Here is a 20,485-nt window from a genome sequence, read left to right on the forward strand (position 1 = left end):
GATTCCATTTGGGGACAAAAAATTGAAGGTGGCAAAAAAAATGTGGATCTCATGAACTCCATTCAGTTCCCAACTGCCCCTCCCCTAAGATCCCACCTCTTTATTCATTGACTAATCCCCCTGTACTAAGACTGATTACACTTTGGATGATCATGCAAATGTTGATTGTCTTCTAAGAAAACTCTGGCAGTAGTCTATTGGTGTGGCTCCAGTGCTCTGCTCGTTGATCAGCATGAGAATGAGCTGGGAAGTGGACGGATTTAGGATGTTTGCAGCACCGTCTCCAGCAACAGACAGAAGCGACGTTCAACTTCCAATGCGAGACTGGAATAATGTGTTGGGTTCTCCTCTTCCTCCTGCACAAACTTCCCCGCTTGGCCTCAAACAATTACGCTCGCTTTGCCAAGGAATGTCTTCATCTGAGCGCCTGCACTTGGAGAGTTCGACCAAGGCTCCCAGGATGGAACAGCCAGTTCAGATCTCTGGTGCTTCTGTTTGTGAAACCAATGATCCTACAGACCAGGTCCAGGATAAAAGGGACCCCAACTCTGCAGAAGACCGCGATGAAGAGACTGCAGGAGATGAGGATAAGCAGCCTTTGAAGAAAAAAAACTACCAAAGATGCCCAAAGCCTCCCTACACGTACCTTGCTCTCATAACCATTGCCATCCTTAATTCTCCAGAGAAGAGACTGAAGTTATCTCAGGTACTGATTATCTGTTTGTGACTGGCATATGTTAATGGAGTTAAATATTGAGCTTAAATGTTGAGGGAATCCAACCGGTCTCCAAATGTAACAAGCTGGCTGTGTGTTTTGTGTTTACAGATTGTCCATGAAATCAGTGACCTGTTTCCATTTTTCAAAGGACATTACAAAGGATGGAAAGATTCTGTCCGGCACAACTTGTCTCTAAATGACTGCTTTATAAAAGTAAGTCTGCTCCTAACTTAGTGCCTTTGGCAACTGTACTGCAAAGCAGAGGTTTGAGGCCAGTGCAGTAATTTTAAAGGTGTATGAACTCCTCATCTTAGTTCTAAATGGATGACCCCTTATGTGTTCTTTATGGGGAGAAAGAGCTGAGTTTCATGTTGGTTATATCTTTTTGTGTTCTCGTTAAGAATGGTGGATATGTACAACTTTCATTGTTACCACTGGGACTGTGATTTTCAGACAGCACACATCAGTGGTACAGTTAGAAATTTGTACCCTTCCTAACTTTTTAATCTTGTCTACAGAGCATTTGGCTCACAGTACTGGTTGTTTCAGGTCTGAGAGCAGTGGAAGAAATTGGGGTAGTGAATAGAAGGGGTGAATTTTAGGACGGCTTTCCTGCTTGTGGCAGCGATGTGAAATCCCCGGAAAAATGGTTTATGCCTCTTCGGGGATTTCCGTGGCTCCTCCGACGAAATTACGGCGGACAAGCAGACGAAACCCGCAGAAGTTCACGCCCTCGGAGTCTTGTACAACATTGGAGTGAGTACATCCTTTCCCTTCGTTTTTTCGGTATTCCTGGTGATGTGTTCTTATAAACCATTTTTTTTGTGTTTGGGACGGGGAGGGGGGCATTTTGTGTGATACATGAAATCTCTGAAGCTTGGTAAATGGGGTATCTCTGGGCAGGAGGTGGGGAAAGCATACACTCCCAAGTCTGTGGATTTGTATGATAGTTTGATTTAGCTGGTTCTTTAGTCTATCCCAGCTGATAACCACTTACGTTTTTATTTTTCAAAAGTCCTCTCAACCCAGAGTAAGTCAATAGAGTGCACAGACACTGCAACAGGGTAACAGACAGGCCATTTGGCTCAACCATTCCGTGTCACTTTTAACCCCCACATGAGCAAATAGTTCAAATCCCTTCAGCTCCTTTTTCCTTCCTCAACCTAATGTTTGAATGTTAACATGAAATGCAATTTTAACCCTACCCAGCGACTTAGGCAATTAAAATCACTCTGGATACTTGCCCACCCAGGAGCTGACCAGTTGCGATGTTAAAAAATGTAACCACCTCCGCTGAGCAGGCAGCAAGAACACCCGCCCAAAAGTGCACATCAAGTCGGGACCCGACTGCAAGTTTAACTCGGTGGCCTGAGCGGGAAGCCGCAGTGAATTTCCCGTCAGGGAGGCCGCTCAGAGCCGGGAGAGACCCCAAAAAGCTATCGTGTTTTAACTTTTCATTACTTGCCTTTTGAGGACAGAAGGAGCACGAATGCTTCTCCTAGCCCCACGAGGAAAGCTGAGACTCTCCCTGCCGTGGATCTGCCACACACACACATACACACTCTCTCCCCATAATCGCGGGTGGCCCCAGCAGCTGATCCCACCACGGAAACGGGTGGAGAGTCGCCCAGTGGGATTTGAATGAGGTTCGGGAGTTTCTGGCGCAGGTGGTGAGCTTCGAACTCTCCTGCCAAAAACGGGTCGATAGTTTCTGTCTCATCCACTAACCATGGAAGTGAATTTCACAGCTTCACAACATGGGAACGTAATAAATTGGAGCAGCGGTCGACAATTGGCCCCTCGAGCTTGCTCTCATTTAATAAGATCATGGACTCAGCTCCACTTCCCTGCCTGCTCCCCATAACCCTTTATTTATTCCCTTATCATTCAAAAATCTGTCTCTCTCCACCTTAAATATATTCAATGTCCCAGCATCCGCAGCTCTCTGGGCAGATAATTTCACAGATGTACAACCCTCAAGAAATTTCTCCTCATCTCAGTTCGAAATGGGTGATCCCTTATTCTTAAACCATGCCCCGCCCGAGTTCTAGTTTTCCCCACAAGTGGAAACATCCTCTCTGCATCTACCTTGTTGAACCCCTCAGTATCTTATGTTTCAATAAGATCACCTCTCATTCTTCTAAACTCCAATGCGTATAGGCCCAAACTACTCGACCTTTCTTCATAAGACAACCCCTTCATCCCAGGAATCAGCCTTGTGAACCTTCTCTGAACACCCTCCAAAGCAAGTATATCCTTCCTTTAAATACGGAGACCAAAACTGTACGCAGTACTCCAGGTGTGGGCTCGCCAATACCATGTACAGTTGTAGCAGGACGTCCCTGCTTTTATACTCCATCCCCCTTGCAATAAAGGCCAAGAAAGGAAAGAGGCGGGCCATTCATCCCAACCATTCCATCCCAGGCTTCACCATCTTCAGCAGCTTCATCAATGATCTTCCCTCCATCATAAGGTCAGAAGTGGGGATGTTCTCTGATGACTGCAGTGTTCAGTTCCATTCGCAATTCCTCAGATAATGAAGCAGTCCATGCCCACATGCAGCAAGACCTGGACGACATTCAAGCTTGGGCTGATAAGTGGCAAGTAACATTCACGCCACACAAGTGTCAGGCAATGACTATTTCCATCAAACAAGAGTCTAACCATCGACATCCTGGGGGGGTCACCATTAACCAGAAACTTAACTGGACCAGCCATATAAATACTGTGGCAACAAGAGCGGGTCAGAGTATTCTGGGTATTCTGCGGCAAGTGTCTCACCTCCTGACTCTCCAAAGCCTTTACACTATCTACAAGGCGCAAGTCAGGAGTATGATGGAATACTCACCACTCAAAGAAGGTTCACAAGGTTGATTCTGGAGATGAGGGGGTTGACTTATGAGGAAAGGTTGAGGAGGTTGGGCCTCTACTCATTGGAATTCAGAAGAATGAAAGGTGATCTTATTGAAACGTATAAAATTATGACGGGGCTTGACAAGGTGGATGCAGAGAGGATGTTTCCACTAATAAGGGAGTCTAGAACTAAAAGGCATAATCTTAGGATAAGGGGCTGCTCATTTAAAACTGAGATGAGGAGGAATTTCTTCTGAGGGTTGTAGATCTGTGGAATTCGCTACCTCAGAGCTGTTGAAGCCAGGACATTGAATGAATTTAAGACAGAAATACACAGCTTCTTAACCGATAAGAGGGCCAAAGGGTTATAGGGGGAGCGGGCAGCGAAGTTGACCCAAGTCCATGATCGGATCAGCCATGATATTAAATGGCGGAGCAAGCTCGAGGGGCCATGTGGCCTACTCCTGCTCCTATTATATTCACTTTCCTGGATGAGTGCAGCTACAACAACACTCAAGCAGCTCAAAACCATCGAGGACAAAACAGCCTGCTTGATTGGCACCCCATCCACCACCTTCAACATTCATTCCCTCCTCCACCCCCACAATGTGACTGCAGTGTGTACCGTATATAAGATACACTGTAGCAACTCGCCAAGGCTTCTTCAGCAGAACCTCCCAAACCTGTGACCTCTACCACCTAGAAGGACAAGGGCAGCAGGCGCATAGGAACACTATCACCTGCAAGTTCCTCTCCAAGTCACACACCATCCTGACTTGGAAATATATCGCCATTCCTTCATCATCGGGTCAAAATTCTGGAACTCCCTCTGTAACAGCACTGTGGGAGTGAGTATCTTTACCACACGGACTGCAGCGGTTCAGGAAGGTATTTCACTGCCACCTTCTCGAGGGCAATTGGGGATGGGCAATAAATGCTGGCCTTGCCAGAGACGCCCACGTCCCAGAAACAATTTTTTTTTAAACTCTGAAAGTTACTCTTGTCCTCTGTTCTAAATCTCTTCCATTTAATCTTCTATCTATAGCCCCTCATTGTCGACCCCTCAACTACTGGAACTGCTTCTAGCTACCCCGTCCCATTCTTTCAAAATTTTAAATACTTTGATTGCATCACCCTGTCATCTCTCGAGCTGATCATTAGAGTAAGGATAATGGTGGTGGCTGGCTACTTTATGTAGTAAAGCTCTATGGTGCATTAAAACATTATATACCTGCATTTATAGTACATCTACTCCTGATTCCACATTGTTTATTTACGTAATATTATCCAATGATTCGAATTAAGCAAAGTGGTTGCATAAAGTCAGCTTGTATTCCCCTGAGTATAGAAGATTGAAGAATGATCTGATCGAAGTGTTTAAATAATAAGTATAGGTAATCGATAACTGGGGGTGGGGAGGGGGGGGATGTGCATAGTCTTAAAATGAGTGCCAGGCCATTCAGGAGTGAAATGGGGAATCATTTTTTCACAGAAGGGTAGTAGAAGTCTTAAACGCTTTCTCCTACCCTCTAATTGCATGGCGGAGCAAGCTCAAGGGGCTGAATGGCCTACTCCTATTCCTATGCCTTTATATTGCCATCTCGAGTGAGCCAATGTATCATACAGCCTCTGCCTTTCTGTCCATAGGCCAGCATCTTTTTATTAATTCTTGGGATGTGAGCATCGCTGGCAAGGCCAGTATTTATTGCCCATCCCCTGTTGTCCTTGAGTAGTTAGTGGTGAACCTTCTTGAACCGCTGTGGTAAAGGTGCTGTTGGGTAGGGAATTCCAGAATTTTAATCCAATGGCAATTGTATCAAACCACCAGAACAGAACATCGTTAAACTTACAGGGGTTGACCCTGCTCTCCAGTGGGGAGCTATGCTCCCAGCAAGCATTGGTTGGAGAATCAGGGCTACAATGTTATAACCCTGGCTGACCTGTATTCCATGGCCCCTTTTTTAACACACAAAATTGCACACCCACATTTTCTCTCCTCCTTCCCTGAAGGTGCTGGGATGTGGTTCCACTGTCATGGGTGCCTTGCCCATGTGTGTTGTATAAGAAGAAAGAACTTAGGTGCCTTTTTGAAGTCTAGTCCCACATTACAACAATGGTTACACTCCAAAAGTACTTCATTGGCTGTAAAGCGCTTTGAGACTTCTGATGGGTCGTGAAAGGTGCCATATAAATGCGAGTCTTTCTTTTATTTCCAGTCATAGAATCATCGAATGGTACAGCTCAGAAGGAGGCCATTTGGCCCATTAAAATCTGCACCACTGTTGTAATGTAGGAAACGTGGTGGTTTATCTTTGCACAGCAATGAGATAATCTGTTTGTGATCTAAAAATAGAAAATGCTGGAAATACTCAGCAGGTCAGGCTGCATCTGTGGAGAGAGAAACGCACTAGAGATGGCCTGTGACTATTATAAATGTTTCTCTCTCCACGGATTCTGCCTGACCTGCATTTCCAGCATTTTCTGTTTTTTTATTTCAGATCTCCAGCATCTGCAGTATTTTACGCTTCTGTTTTTACTGTTTTAATGATGTTGGGTGAGGCATAAGTATTGGCCAGGACACCAGGGAGAACTCTAATTTCGTGCCATGGGATCTTTTATCTGAGTGCAGATGGTGCCTCGGTTTAACGTCTCTTCCAAAAAACAGCTCCTCAACAGTGCAGTGCTCCCTCAGTACTGTATTGGCGTGTCAGCCCAGATTTAAGCCCAAATGGTGAATGTCAATTGACAGTTTTAGCACCCCTGATTGCTTTCAGCCTACCCTTCCAACCCAAAACTGTGAGCGGTAACTCGGCACAGATTAGGGGATTGAACCTGGAACCCTCCTGGTCTGTACAAATTCATAGGAACAGGAGTAGGCCATTCAGCCCATCGCGCCTGCCATTCAATTAAATCATGGCTGATCTGTATCTTAACTCCATCTACCTGCCTTGGTTCCATAACCCTTAATACCCTTACTTAACAAAAATCTACCTGCCTTGGTTCCATAACCCTTAATACCCTTGCTTAACAAAAATATTATCAATCTCAGTTTTGAATTTTTCAATTGATGTAGCCTCAACAGTCTTTGGAGGAGATAGTTCCAGATTTCCACTACCCTGAAGAAGTACTTTATGGCATTATCTACTCCTGAACAGCCTAACTTTAATTTTAAGGTTGTGCTCCCTTGTTCTGGACGACTCCTCCACCAGATGAAATTATTTTTCTCTATCTAGCTACTTAGAAACCAACAGCGTGGGAATTGTAAAAGCAGAACCTATCTCAATGTCTCCTTGACAGATGTTATCTTTTTAATTTAAAGCAAATGTAAACTACTTGTCGCATGCTAAAGCTGTTAGAAAACCTTTCATTCTGGAGTAAGTGAACTTGTGTAAAGTATCTGCTAACTAAGAGTCTTTCCAAGGCTTGAGACTTGGTATACAGGTGTTAATTAATATCATTGTACTAAGGGAATGATCTAACTATTAGCACATATTTCTGCGACGTATGTGACTTCCCGGGTAACTCTCTTGACTAGGTGGAGGGGGGAGGGGGTTAATTTTGCTTTTATCAAACAGGTAATGGTGAATTGGCTGCCCGTTTTACACCTCGCACAAATTTCTTTCCTATTAATGGAAAATAAAATCGGCGAGACATAAAACAAGCTGCTGACTTCAGTTTTTCCACTTGGTCGATAAATATTAAAATTAACCCCTAGATTTGCATCCGATGGCAGATCCAGTTTAATTTTCATCTCTTACATTTTATTTTACTTGTCACTTTTTTCTCTGCTTTCCCTCCTCCCACCAGCCCTGGCTCAGAATTTCCTCTGGTAAATCAGCGTTTAAAAAAGAAAACCGCCATACTCTGGGCGGGAGATTGTAATGGAACCCAGTTATGCCAGATCCCTGGTCCTTTTTCTACCCATCAGCAAATAAGGGTAGGTGGCTATTGTTTTATTACAGTGCCATGTGGATAAAGGACTGTTCCTGCCATTTGTACCCGAGTCCCTGGAATCCAGCAGTGTGAAGGATAGACGGAGCATTTAACATTGAAAACATTGGTCAGTTGACCTCAGAGTGCACCCTTGCAGTGATCCATTTGAGAACAGGGCACTTTTTGAATTTACTTTAGCAGCACAGCCAGCCCATTTACACTGGCAAGGTGCCACAGCAAGTTTCAATCATACCTGAGGTGGGTATTCCTCAGGCAGGGACACAAATAACCGACTGCTGAAAGAAAATTCGAGACCCCGGGGATGATTTTCAACTGTCGAGTGCCCGCATGGTGTGTGGAAAATGGATGGCTTGTAGTTAAAAATGGAGTGGAGGATGGGGAGGGGGATGTTGGAGGAGTGCAATCAAACCTGAAGATAGCCAGGGAGCCGCAGAAAGATGTAGCCAAAATTTTCAAGTGGGCAGAATTCAACATGGATGAAAATGCTGATGAATGCAATAAAAATGAGATACTTATGCACGGCCTTGATCATTTTGAGGCTAAAAAATATTGGGCTGGGATAGTAGAATCTATATTGCTGAATCAGTCACCCCTGGGGAATGCTCAGCTCCCAGATACCATGAAGAGGAAATGGGGTTGTAGACCCACTGCATTTCTGCCCCCTCGATGCCACCCTCGATACTGGGCCTTAGCCTAGAGTGGGGGCAAGTCCAACTTAACATGGTAAATGAGATGAGAAAGGGGCCTCGGTTCATAGAATCATAGAATGGTTACAGCACAGAAGGAGGCCATTCAGCCCGTCGAGCCAGTGCCAGAGCATTTCAGCTAGTCCCACTCCCCTGCCCTTTCCCCGCAGCCGTACAAATGTTTTTTTTCTTCAGGTACTTATCCAATTCCCTTTTGAAAGCCACGATTGAATCTGCCACTACTGCCCTTTCAGGCAGTGCATTCCAGCTCCTAAGCACTCGCTGTTTTAAAAAAAAAATCTTTTCCTCATGTCACCTTTGGTTCTTCTGCTGATCACCTCAAATCTGTGTCCTCTGGTTCTCAACCCTCCTGCCAATGGGAACAGTTTCTCTCTACCTGCGCTGTGTAGACCCCCTCATGGTTTTGAACACCTATCAAGTCTCCTCAATCTTCATAGAAGTTTACAGCACGGAAGGAGGCTATTTTGGCCCATCTCGTCCGTGCCGGCCAATAAGCGGCTCAACCCTGCAGGTTATGGCACTTCAAGTTCACATCCAAGTACTTTTTTAATGTGGTGGGGGTTTCTGCCACTACCACCCTTTCACGCAGTGATTTCCAGGCCCCCACAACCCTCTGAAGAAATTTCCTCTCATCCCCTCTAAATCTTCTACCAATTATTTTAATTTATGCCCCTTGTTGACCCCCTCGCCTAAGGGAAATAGGCCCTTTCTATCCACTATATCTTGGCCCCTCATAATTTTATACACCTCAATGAGGTCTCCCCTCTGCCTCCTCTCTTCCAAGGAAAACACATCCAGCCTATCCAATCTGTCCTCAGAGCTAAGATTCTCCACTCCTGGCAACATCTTCATAAATCTCCTCTGTACCCTCTCCGATGCAATCAATTCCTTCCTGTATTGTGGTGACCAGAACTGCACTCTGTACTTTAGCTGTGGCCTAACCAGTGTTTTATACAGTTCAAGCATAACCTTCTCTGCTCTAAGGAGAACCTCTGACTTTATTTTCCCAAATGAGGTGCCTCAAAAATCATAGCAATGAGGCAGTGGATTAGAAAAGTAAATCCAGGGCACTTAAATTAAAGCCTTGACTGCAGGATAATCTGTCAGAAGAGAAATGCAAGTTCAGGTCAGGAAGCACTTTAAACAGTGATTAGTAAGATACTGGAAGCCAAAACCCTGAAGTTATTCAAGAGAAAGTTGGATGCTGTGCTGGGGGAACTACAGGTTTCTATGGAATGAGATGGGATAAATAGCCTCCCTCATCTGTACTTAGCAATCATGAACTATCCCCCAGCATGAGTGGGTGCTTTCATAAAAGTGGGGTGGAAATTTGTGCTGGTAAAGGGAAGAGAAGCTGCAGGTGGGCCCTGATGTGGTCACTTCCTGAAGGAAAAACATTTCATAGGAACTGGCTGAAAAGAACTAGGAATAACAGACTGAGATTATAATTTTAGTGACAGCCCTCTGTTCACAGCAGCAACTGGCCGCCTCCTGTCAGCTGATCTATAGGGATGATCATAGTGGTGGTTGACTGGCAGCTTGCTGGTAAGGCTGTCAATCAAATCTATTTCCCTTTTTTGTTGTACTATATATAGCTTTCTCATTAGATGAACTTACTGAGCCATTGAACCAGTGAGGCTTGATAGCAACTAGGCATTGTGGAGCTCAATAACTGCAATATCTTGTCATTGTGCAACGGAGTACATAAGAACATAAGAAATAGGAGCAGGAGTAGGCCATTTGGCCCCTTGAGCCTGTTCTGCTATTCAGTATCATGGCTGATCTGATCATGGACTCAGCTCCACTTCCCTGCCTGCTCCCCATAACCCTTTACTCCCTTATTGCTCAAAAATCTGTCTATCTCTGCCTTAAATATATTCAATGACCCAGCCTCCACAGCTCTCTGGGACAGAAAATGCCACAGATTTGCAATCCTCAGAAGACATTTCTCCTCATAGTCTTAGAATAATGGGCCACCCATTTAAAACCATTTCCCCTGAGTGGAAATATCCCCTCTGCATCCATCTTGAAGAGCTCCCTCATTATCTTATAAGTTTCAATCACCTCTCATTCTTCTGAACTCCAATGTGTATAGGCTCAACCTATCCTCATAAGTCAACTCCCTCATCTCCAGAATCAACTTAGTGAACCTTCTCTGAACAGCTTCCATTGCAAGTACCTGTATATCCTTCCTTAAAATACGGAGACCAAAACCGTATGTAGTACTCTAGGTGTAGCCTTGCCAATACCCTGTACAGTTGTAACAGGAATTCTCTGCTTTTATACTCTTGGTCTGGATCAGTTGGTAAATACACTACTTAATGAGCTGAGCCAAATGATCAGTGTATGCCCCACATTTTAACCCGAGGTGTGTTGAGCTAGCTGATTTTTTTTGGGTGGTTAATAGGGAAACTACAACTGGACTTCTGTGACCATGGTCTGAAGAGGAGAGAGGGTGGGATTTGACCAGGATTCCTCCTCCCACTTATTGTTCAAAGATGCTTCCTGACAAGTGCAGATATTGAGATTTGGATGAGGCTTGGCTGTGGTGGCTCACTTGTGACGCCTCCCAGCCTATAATTTGCTGCCAAAGCTTGCTGGCTGTGGCTGACAAATGGCCAGCTATCTTATGACGACTAGTGCTATGGAAAGTTGCCTTGGCATTGAGTAATAGTATGTGATTTAGTAAGAGTCCCTGGTGATTTTAAAGTTACATTCTTTTTTTTTAGGTATTGAATGACCCAAAACGTCCACAAGGGAAGGGGAACTACTGGACGGTTGATGTTACTCGTATCCCACCCGAAGCATTGAAACGACAAAACACATCTGTCTCACGACAGGATGAGAAAAAGTTTGCGGCCAATTCGACTGCCTATATCCAGGGTGGGATTGCCAGCATTTCAGCTTCTGAAGAAAGCAGCAAAGCACGGCAGGTATCTGAATCCCCTTCTGGGCATGCAGCCGCTCTCCCACGGCAGGGTGGGAGCCGGTCGGACCGTGCCTTTTCCATTGACACATTGTGGAATAGTCTGGAAGCTTCTACATCTGAAAGGGAGAAGAGCTATCCCGTGGCCTCTAAACGTTGTCTCCAAAGAAAGTCATCCAATGAAGAGCCTACCCAACAAAGAAGATTGGATTTAAACTGTTGGCATCCTCATCCTGTAGCATGCGAGAGCCCACAGTGCTCTTCTTCTTTCTCTTCCTCACAGAGTGCTAATCACAAGTTCCAGTTTCCTTCACCTCTCAGCACTTCAGCTTCCAGTCCTTCCTACATTGAAGATGACACCAATGTTTCCCAAAGAGAGTCCCCTCATAAGCAAGAGTCAAAACGTCTGAGATTATCAGCGGAGTATGGCAGGTCTACTCCTGTTTCCATGTGGGACAATCACTACAACTATCCAGAGCCAGAGCCTCCACTAAGGCCCTACATGCCCTGGGAGTTACCAACTTCCTACACTAAATATCCCCCTCCAAATGTAATCGCACCTCCCAGTATGAGTCTACCATATTCTGCTTTCTTCCAGTACAACAACCCTTCGAGTTTGTTGTTCTATCCATACAGACCAACTCCGTTCTTAAGCCCACCCAACTGGCCCTTTCTACCTGATCCATGCCCTCTGCCATCTTTACGCCCATCATCTGCGTTGGATTTGTACAGAATGTTGCAGGTTGTCCCACCAAACAAAAGTGTCTTTGATACTATGTTGCACCAGTTCTGCCCAGCTGGTGCAATGGGCACTAGAATGCCACCTGCTGCGAGCAATGTGGTGAGGGCTCAATACATGCAGTTTGATTACTGAGCGCCCAATCTATGTGAAGAGAATGGGTTGCGTAGAAACTTTTAAAATCTTAACATCAAACCTCAAAGTGATTTATGGATGTTGTTTACATTAATGGAATGTTGTGTCCAACTTGACTCTACCATTCAAAACATTTTATTCAAATGTATGCAAATCCCAGGATTGACTTTCTAAGAAATCCTTTGCCGTGTCCTATGTTTTGAAGCTGGAAATGTTAATTGTAGAATGTTTTCTTCACCCTCTCCTTTACCAGTGTGCAAAGCCCTCCACATCTAGGATGTGTTGGGAATAATGTTTGCATGGACTCGGCAAGCTTATTCAGGGATACAATCCAGCAGGAAGATCTCTTGCGTGATGTCAACTGGGATAGCAGTATTGTACAATTAACCTCTGCTCTGTATGGGATTAAGGAGAAAACTGGCCATAATTCCCAGCTGCTACTCAACGACCCCTGCTAGAGGTGCATGTGGGTTGACAAAGTGTGACTATGGGACTAGGCCTGGCTGTGATGCCTCCTACTGCTGAATATCTTCCAGCAGTCATCGTGGTGTGCTCATATAACTAATGATCGTTTTGGTGAGGAGCTGGAGGGCGACTGACACTTCAGCCAAAGACCAGCAAGATGTCAAGCTCTTCAGAATGGTGAAAATACACCTGATGGGTGATGCATCTGATTGGGAGGGGGGGATAGCAATACTGAAGTCAGCTTTGAAAAGTAAAATGAATGGTGGTCAGTCTCCATGGCATCTGTATGTGAGCTGGTTAGAAATTATTGGCAGGTTTTAATTTCCAATATAACTTAAGAACTTGGTCGAAGATTATAAAAGCATTCATTGTGGGAAGCTTATTAAAAGATCGCCATCTGTGTGTTGGTTTGCTGAATGTAAACTAATGATGTGACATGCAATTATTTCCACTTGGGAGCCATCCATAATTGACATGCCCCAAATGCCGTGACACTTTACGCAGCCTCCCCATTGTGTTGTATGCTTTCTTCCACCCCACCCCTGCAAAAAATGTAGACCTCAAACACAACTTTCAATTAAGATTAGAAAATGTAATAAATTAGATTAACATGCTAAATTGTATAAAGATTGCTAAAAGTCTGCTTTTTGGCATAACTTCATTTCTTCCCTCGCTTCCCATTGTCCATAAAGTATGTACACTAGTTGCAGTCACTTGTTGCAGTGCAGTGTTTGTATAGGGGAGGGCAGGGTGAGCAGGGCTCACAACCCTTCCACTAGAAGAGGAAAGTGTTGTCATATGGTACCAGGCTGACCATAACAACTTGCATTTTGTATAGTGCTTTCAATGTAGTAAAAGACCTTATACAATCTCAGCGATGCCTCCGACCCTACCTGCTATCTAGTCAGATTGCTAACTTGGGCAAGATTGACTGTTGCTAAGATGGTGTTTCTGCTCGGGGGATCAAGGGTTATGGCGAGAAAGCAGGAATGGGATACTGAAGTTTCATGTTCAGCCATGAACTCATTGAATGGCGGTGCAGACTAGAAGGGCTGAATGGCCTGCTCCTACACCTATTTTCTATGTTTCTATGTTTTTCTATGCTCAGTACTCTCTTGTACAGTCTGGATCTTAATTGAACTGCATGATTGCTATAAACCTTAATGGGCCTCTTTTTTTTTTTACCTGCTTCGGCTTCCCCCAATAGATAGGAACAGGAGGAGGCTATTCAGCCACTCAGGAATGTTCTGATATGCCCCTCAACTCTCTTTGCCTGACTTTTAATCCATATTCCTTAATACCCTTACCAAAATCTAGCAATCTGTCTTGGTGTGCCATGGGATGTTTTACTACATTAAAGGCACTATATAAATGAGTTATTTGTTGTTTGAAAATTTCAATTGACCCAGCACCCACAGCCTTTTTAGAGGAACGAGTTCAATATTTTCATCAGCTTTTCAGTGGTTTAAAAAGTGCTTCCTGCTCTCACTCCTGACTGGCCTTGCTCTAATTTTAGGTTTGCTGTCCTTTGTTCTAGATTCGACACCAGGGGAAACATTTTCTCTCTATCACTCCATAACCATCTAGGCTCAAGGGAATACAATCTAAGTTTTGCAACCTGTCGTAATTTAACCCTTTAAGGCCTGGTATCATTCTGGTGAATCCACTCCAATGTCAATATATCCTTCCTGAGATGTGGTGCCCAGAACTGAACGCAGTACGGCCCGGGTTGCCAAATCTTAAGGATTGTCCTGGAATCTCCAGAATTTAAAGATTAAACTTTTTAGGATACTGTTATGAGCAACTCCAGGAAAACTATTATAGAGGCACTATCACTTGGAAACATCTGAAAGGTATATCCCGCAGTGAATTACTTCTGATGTGCAATGACTGTTCTGTCAACAAATACAGGAGCGATTCTACATCCGCACAGAGGAATAACCGGTTAATCTTTAGTTGAATGTTAGTGGAGTGTTGGGGAGAACTCTTCAAATAGTGGCATAAGATATTTTGAGTGGTTAAAAGTGCTTCCTGATCTCACTCACTCATCGCCGGGAGTATGCAGAAATCAAGCGTAGGCAGCGGCAAACCAGTCCCACCCATCCTTTCCCTCAAAGACTTATCTGTCCCACCTGTGACAAAGACTGGTTCTCCATATTGGACTGTTCAGCCACCTAAGAACTCATGTTAAGAGTGGAAGCAAGTCTTCCTCGATTCTGAGGGACTGCTGATGATTTAACATCCTTTTGACGGGAACTAAATGCAGCATCCTTAAGTATCTCAGGAAGGATATATTGATCTTGGAGTGGATTCATCTGAATGATACCAGGCCTTAAAAGGTTAAAATATACAGACAGGTTGCAAAACTTATATTGTATTCCCTTGAGTTTAGACGGTTATGGGGTGATAGATGTCGAGAAGTTTCCCTTCCCCACCCCCACCCCCAATACTGACCGATGGAGATCTGCAAAAAAAATGGATTGAACCGCAGACTCCGATGGAAGGAGCTGAGCTAGCTACATAATCGCTTCCTAATGTTGAAATATCTTCTACTGTTTGTCTCTGCATCCCATGCCTTGATGAGGGTTAATATCCAGGCGAATCTTGTGTCTCCAACTGCACACATGCTGCCTGAATCATCATCATAGGCGGTCCCTCGAATGAGGATGACTTGCTTCCGCATGAGTTTACAGATGTTTCAATGAAGGACCCAATGTTCCAGTCCTGAACTCCAATTGAGGGGATGGAAGATGCCTGTGCGTGAATTTTTTTTAACGTGTGGTGACCGTTGCACACCAGCCACCACACGGGCTTGACAGAGCTAGGCCTTTATCCAGTGGCAAGGGTTAACTAGGACAACTGGAGACATGCTCTGCTGCACGGACCTAGTGCGCACACATACCGCAGTGTGGGCAGGCCCGTGCTGTCCCTGGGCCCTCGGCTCGCCTGGGTCCCGTACCCTCATTTGCCGCACCTCCGCCACAATCCCTCACCGCTCTTCCGCCACAAAAACATTTGCCACACCTCTCCCCCGATCACTCATCGCAAGTCCGCCATGACCTTCTTGCTCCTTTGCTTTACCAGGGCCCCGCTGTTGCTCCTGCCCACCCTCCAAACAGCGTCCTGGGTCCTGATGACATCACCCAGTCGCCCACCTTGAAGCCGTAGCACATTTGTGTCAGCTCGTGCTGGAAGCTGCAATGGCATGCTCCAGCTCTTTTTATAGCCCCGACCTGCCGAGATGTTCTCTCGCAGGTCGAGGTGGCCCACGGTGTCTGAATATTGGCTACCTCACTACATCTGCTTTCTTGCCTGTGCCACATTTGCCTCTTTCAGTCCCTCAAAGCGAGGATGACTTGCTTCCACACCAAAAAGGAATGAGTTCACAGGTGTTTCAATGAAGGACTTAATATTCCAGATCCCAAACTACATCTTGGAGGGTGGAGGATGCCTGTGCTTGGACTTTTTTAACTTGTGGTGGCCGTTGCACACCAGCCACCATTGCTGACCAACCACTTTCAGCCTCCAATAAAGCAAAAGATTAAAAGCTCTTTTTTATGAGGAGTTGTGGCACTGTGTAAGCTTTAGATGTGATGCTTAATTGCAAGAATAATTATAGGTCTATCTTTATTGCCATTGTCTATATTCTTTACTGTTTTGAAATAAAAATTCTTTTTATCCAATGTTGTATCCAGACTTTTTTTAAAAAGGGAAAACTAAGGGGGGAATTTTAACCTTTTCCAAAAGAAAAGGGTTGGTTGGGGTTCATGTGGAAGGTTAGTGTTAAAAATCTGAATCCTGACCAAAAACCACCTCCAATCCGTCAACTTCCAGTTTTAACGGAGGTGGAACGGATGGGGCGGTGGCAGGCAGCTAACCCACTGCCAGAAGGTGAGTCATCTACTTAAATATTATGAAGCTGAAAGCCTCAGCTTTAACCTCCATTTTGAATTTAACTTTAGCTGGGTCAGGTTTTGCAGGCCTCGTGAAACCTGCCAGCTAATGCAAGGCGAGGACTGCTGCATCCAGGGGGTAAGTGTCTTTACACTTGCCTCCTGGATCTAGCGTCCTTACCTAACCCACCATCCGTGATCGGACCCCCTCCTGCACAAGGGGTTTGATTTGCTCCCGGCCTCTGATCCTCTCTCCCAGGCCGCCCCACTCCCGAACCACCTGATTCTCCGGACTCTGATCACCAACCACCCCCCACTCCTCCGGCCCGCTCCGTGCACCTCCAGGCGCCCTCTCGGCCCCCATCCGATTCCTCCCTTTCTCCTCCGGCCTCTCAATCTGACTGGGTGGTAAACAGGTTTCCCATGCAAATCAGGCCCTCCCATTAAATTAAAAACGAGTTCTTCTGACAGGTTTCCCGACCACTTCAGAGTACCTCCACTCCCAACCTGCATTTCCCATTAAAATTCAGCCCTACGTCTTCAAATGGATTATGTTAAAATGCCATGTCTGCACTGATGATGTGTACAGACAGGTTTGGAGATAGTGCCATCTCGGTTAACTCAAGAATATTCTGGTGAATGTCTCAAGTGTAGAACAGGGAGGGGTCACTCTTTTATCGATGTCTCTGACCTTTTCCTGCTGATACTGGGACTTATTCCCTCCCTCCATCCTTCGTTGAAGGAACTGAGGTTAAAATTGATCTTGGGCGGAAGTGCAAAACGACGACAGCGAATCAGCAGTCCGTTTTACACTCGTTCCAATTCTGACTTATTCCACGGATGCTGCTAGTCGGCTAGCACTTTGCAGAAGTAACCATTCTGTATTTGTGAACCGAGACAGTGAGGAACATAACTTGATTCTGCCCTCATCCGATGCCCTGACTGTATGGACCAAGAATCTGAGCTGATCTTTCTGCACCCTATCCTTCCCCACCTCCCAAACACCGGCACAGAGGCAGCCAAGATGCGATCTAACGCAGCGGGGACCTGAGAGTTGGGGTCAGGTGTGACCTCAGTCACTCCTCGCTGGGGGAGGGGTCAGGTGTGCCCTCAGTCACTGGGGAGTGAGGGATCAGGTGTGACCTCAGTCACTCCTCGCTGGGGGAGGGGTCAGGTGTGCCCTCAGTCACTGGGGAGTGAGGGATCAGGTGTGACCTCAGTCACTGGGGAGGGAGGTGTCAGGTGTAACCTCAGTCACTGGGGAGGGAGGGGTCAGGTGTGACCTCAGTCACAGGGGGAGGGAGGGGTCAGGTGTGACCTCAGTCACTGGGGAGGGAGGGATCAGGTGTAACCTCAATCACTGGGGAGGGAGGGGTCAGGTGTGCCCTCAGTCACTGGGGGAGGGAGGGGTCAGGTGTGCCCTCAGTCACTGGGGAGTGAGGGATCAGGTGTGACCTCAGTCACTGGGGAGGGAGGGGTCAGGTGTAACCTCAGTCACTGGGGGGAGGGGTCAGGTGTGCCCTCAGTCACTGGGGAGTGAGGGATCAGGTGTGACCTCAGTCACTGGGGAGTGAGGGGTCAGGTGTGCCCTCAGTCACTGGGGGAGGGAGGGGTCAGGTGTGCCCTCAGTCACTGGGGAGTGAGGGATCAGGTGTGACCTCAGTCACTGGGGAGGGAGGGGTCAGGTGTAACCTCAGTCACTGGGGGGAGGGGTCAGGTGTGCCCTCAGTCACTGGGGAGTGAGGGATCAGGTGTGACCTCAGTCACTGGGGAGGGAGGGGTCAGGTGTGCCCTCAGTCACTGGAGGAGGGAGGGATCAGGTGTAACCTCAGTCACTGGGGGGAGGGGTAAGGTGTGACCTCAGTCACAGGGGGAGGGAGGGATCAGGTGTGACCTCAGTCACTGGGGAGGGAGGGGTCAGGTGTAACCTCAGTCACTGGGGAGGGAGGGGTCAGGTGTGGCCTCAGTCACTGGGGGGAGGGGTAAGGTGTGACCTCAGTCACTGGGGGAGGGAGGGATCAGGTGTGACCTCAGTCACTGGGGAGGGAGGGATCAGGTGTAACCTCAGTCACTGGGGGAGGGAGGGATCAGGTGTAACCTCAGTCAATGGGGAGGGAGGGATCAGGTGTAACCTCAGTCACTGGGGGAGGGAGGGGTCAGGTGTGACCTCAGTCACTGGGGAGGGAGGGATCAGGTGTAACCTCAGTCACTGGGGGAGGGAGGGGTCAGGTGTGACCTCAGTCAATGGGGAGGGAGGGGTCAGGTGTGACCTCAGTCACTGGGGAGGGAGGGGTCAGGTGTGACCTCAGTCAATGGGGAGGGAGGGGTCAGGTGTGACCTCAGTCACTGGGGGAGAGAGGGGTCAGGTGTGACCTCAGTCAATGGGGAGGGAGGGGTCAGGTGTGGCCTCAGTCACTGGGGAGGGAGGGATCAGGTGTAACCTCAGTCACTGGGGAGGGAGGGGTCAGGTGTGGCCTCAGTCACTGGGGGGAGGGGTAAGGTGTGACGTCAGTCACTGGGGGAGGGAGGGGTCAGGTGTGACCTCAGTCACTGGGGGAGGGAGGTGTCAGGTGTGACCTCAGTCACAGGGGGAGGGAGGGGTCAGGTGTGGCCTCAGTCACTGGGGGAGGGAGGGGTCAGGTGTGACCTCAGTCACAGGGGGAGGGGGGGGTCCAGGTGTGACCTCAGTCACAGGGGGAGGGGGGGTTAGGTGTGACCTCAGTCACTGGGGAGGGAGGGGTCAGGTGTGACCTCAATCACGGGGGAGGGGTCAGGTGTGACCTCAGTCACTGGGGAGGGAGGGGTCAGGTGTGACCTCAGTCACAGCGGGAGGGAGGGGTCAGGTATGACCTCAGTCAATGGGGAGGGGTCAGGTGTGACCTCAGTCACTGGGGGAGGAAGGGGTCAGGTGTGACCTCAGTCAATGGGGAGGGGTCAGGTGTGACCTCAGTCACTGGGGAGGGTCAGGTGTGACCTCAGTCACTGGGGACGGAGGGGTCAGGTGTGGCCTCAGTCACTGGGGAGGGAGGGGTCAGGTGTGGCCTCAGTCACTGGGGGGGGGAGGTGCCAGGTGTGACCTCAGTCGCTGGGGGAGGGAGGGGTCAGGTGTGACCTCAGTCACGGGTGGAGGAAGGGGTCAGGTGTGACCTCAGTCACTGGGGAGGGGTCAGGTGTGACCTCAGTCACTGGGGGAGGAAGGGGTCAGGTGTGACCTCAGTCACTGGGGAGGGAGGGGTCAGGTGTGACCTCAGTCACTGGGGGAGGGGGGGTCAGGTGTGGCCTCAGCTATTGAGGTGGGCAGTTGTGAGTCACTTGGAGGGGGGGCGGTGGGGGCAAGTGAGACCTGAGTCACTGTGGAACGTGGCGGGTGCAGGATCAGCTGCCTAAATGCAACATTACATCCATGGTAATTATATGTTAGTTGTAGTGTATATGTGCAATTGTTAAAATATAGAAAGCTGAAATCTTTTGCCTCTGCGCTGCACTACCTCCAAGTTCTGCCCTGGCTACTTTGCTGTGCGCTCACCCTGTGTATCCCCGGCTTCGGTTTAGAAAATGTGCTCCTCCCAACATACGCTCATTAAGCCTTCAGGGAATTACTCCTTGACTATCAATAGATTGTGAGGAGTTCCTAAAAGTTTCGAGGTTCTGAGGATAAGTGACTCAGGGCGGGCAGTCTTTACCTGGATTTTAGTAAGCGCAATAGGAGGCATATTTGTACTATTGTCAACTTGAAATATGGAAAATTATCCAGCTGTGCCATTTATAGACTTTGCCCATTGAAATTTAGCAAGAGTATTTGAAGCCATTTAACACTATGATGAACTGTTAATGGTTAGATGTCTGTAACTGATACTGGTAGGGCTGGGTTCAAAGTAAAGTAATAAAATCAGGGTCAAATGGTCATCATCATAGGCAGTCCCACGGAATCGAGGAAGACTTGCTTCCACTCTTAAAATGAGTCCTTAGGTGGCTGAACAGTCCAATAGAAACATCGAAAATAGGTGCAGGAGTAGGCCATTCGGCCCTTCGAGCCTGCACCACCATTCAATAAGATCATGGCTGATCATTCACATCAGTACCCCTTTCCTGCTT

At 47.2% G+C, this 20,485-nt stretch overlaps 1 protein-coding gene across 1 annotated transcript; it reads left to right on the forward strand.

The window, feature by feature from the left end:
• The first annotated feature begins 409 nt into the window (after positions 1 to 409).
• LOC139269925 (forkhead activin signal transducer 3-like) lies at positions 410 to 15,665 on the forward strand. Its single transcript, XM_070888405.1, has 4 exons — positions 410 to 706; positions 827 to 931; positions 10,962 to 11,165; positions 15,582 to 15,665. Exons 1-4 carry the CDS (start codon positions 410 to 412, stop codon positions 15,663 to 15,665), a joined length of 690 nt encoding a protein of 229 aa, XP_070744506.1.
• The last annotated feature ends 4,820 nt before the right edge of the window (positions 15,666 to 20,485 follow it).

The sequence above is a fragment of the Pristiophorus japonicus genome, chromosome 1 (genome assembly GCF_044704955.1).
Source record: "Pristiophorus japonicus isolate sPriJap1 chromosome 1, sPriJap1.hap1, whole genome shotgun sequence".
Taxonomy (NCBI): Eukaryota; Metazoa; Chordata; class Chondrichthyes; family Pristiophoridae; genus Pristiophorus; species Pristiophorus japonicus.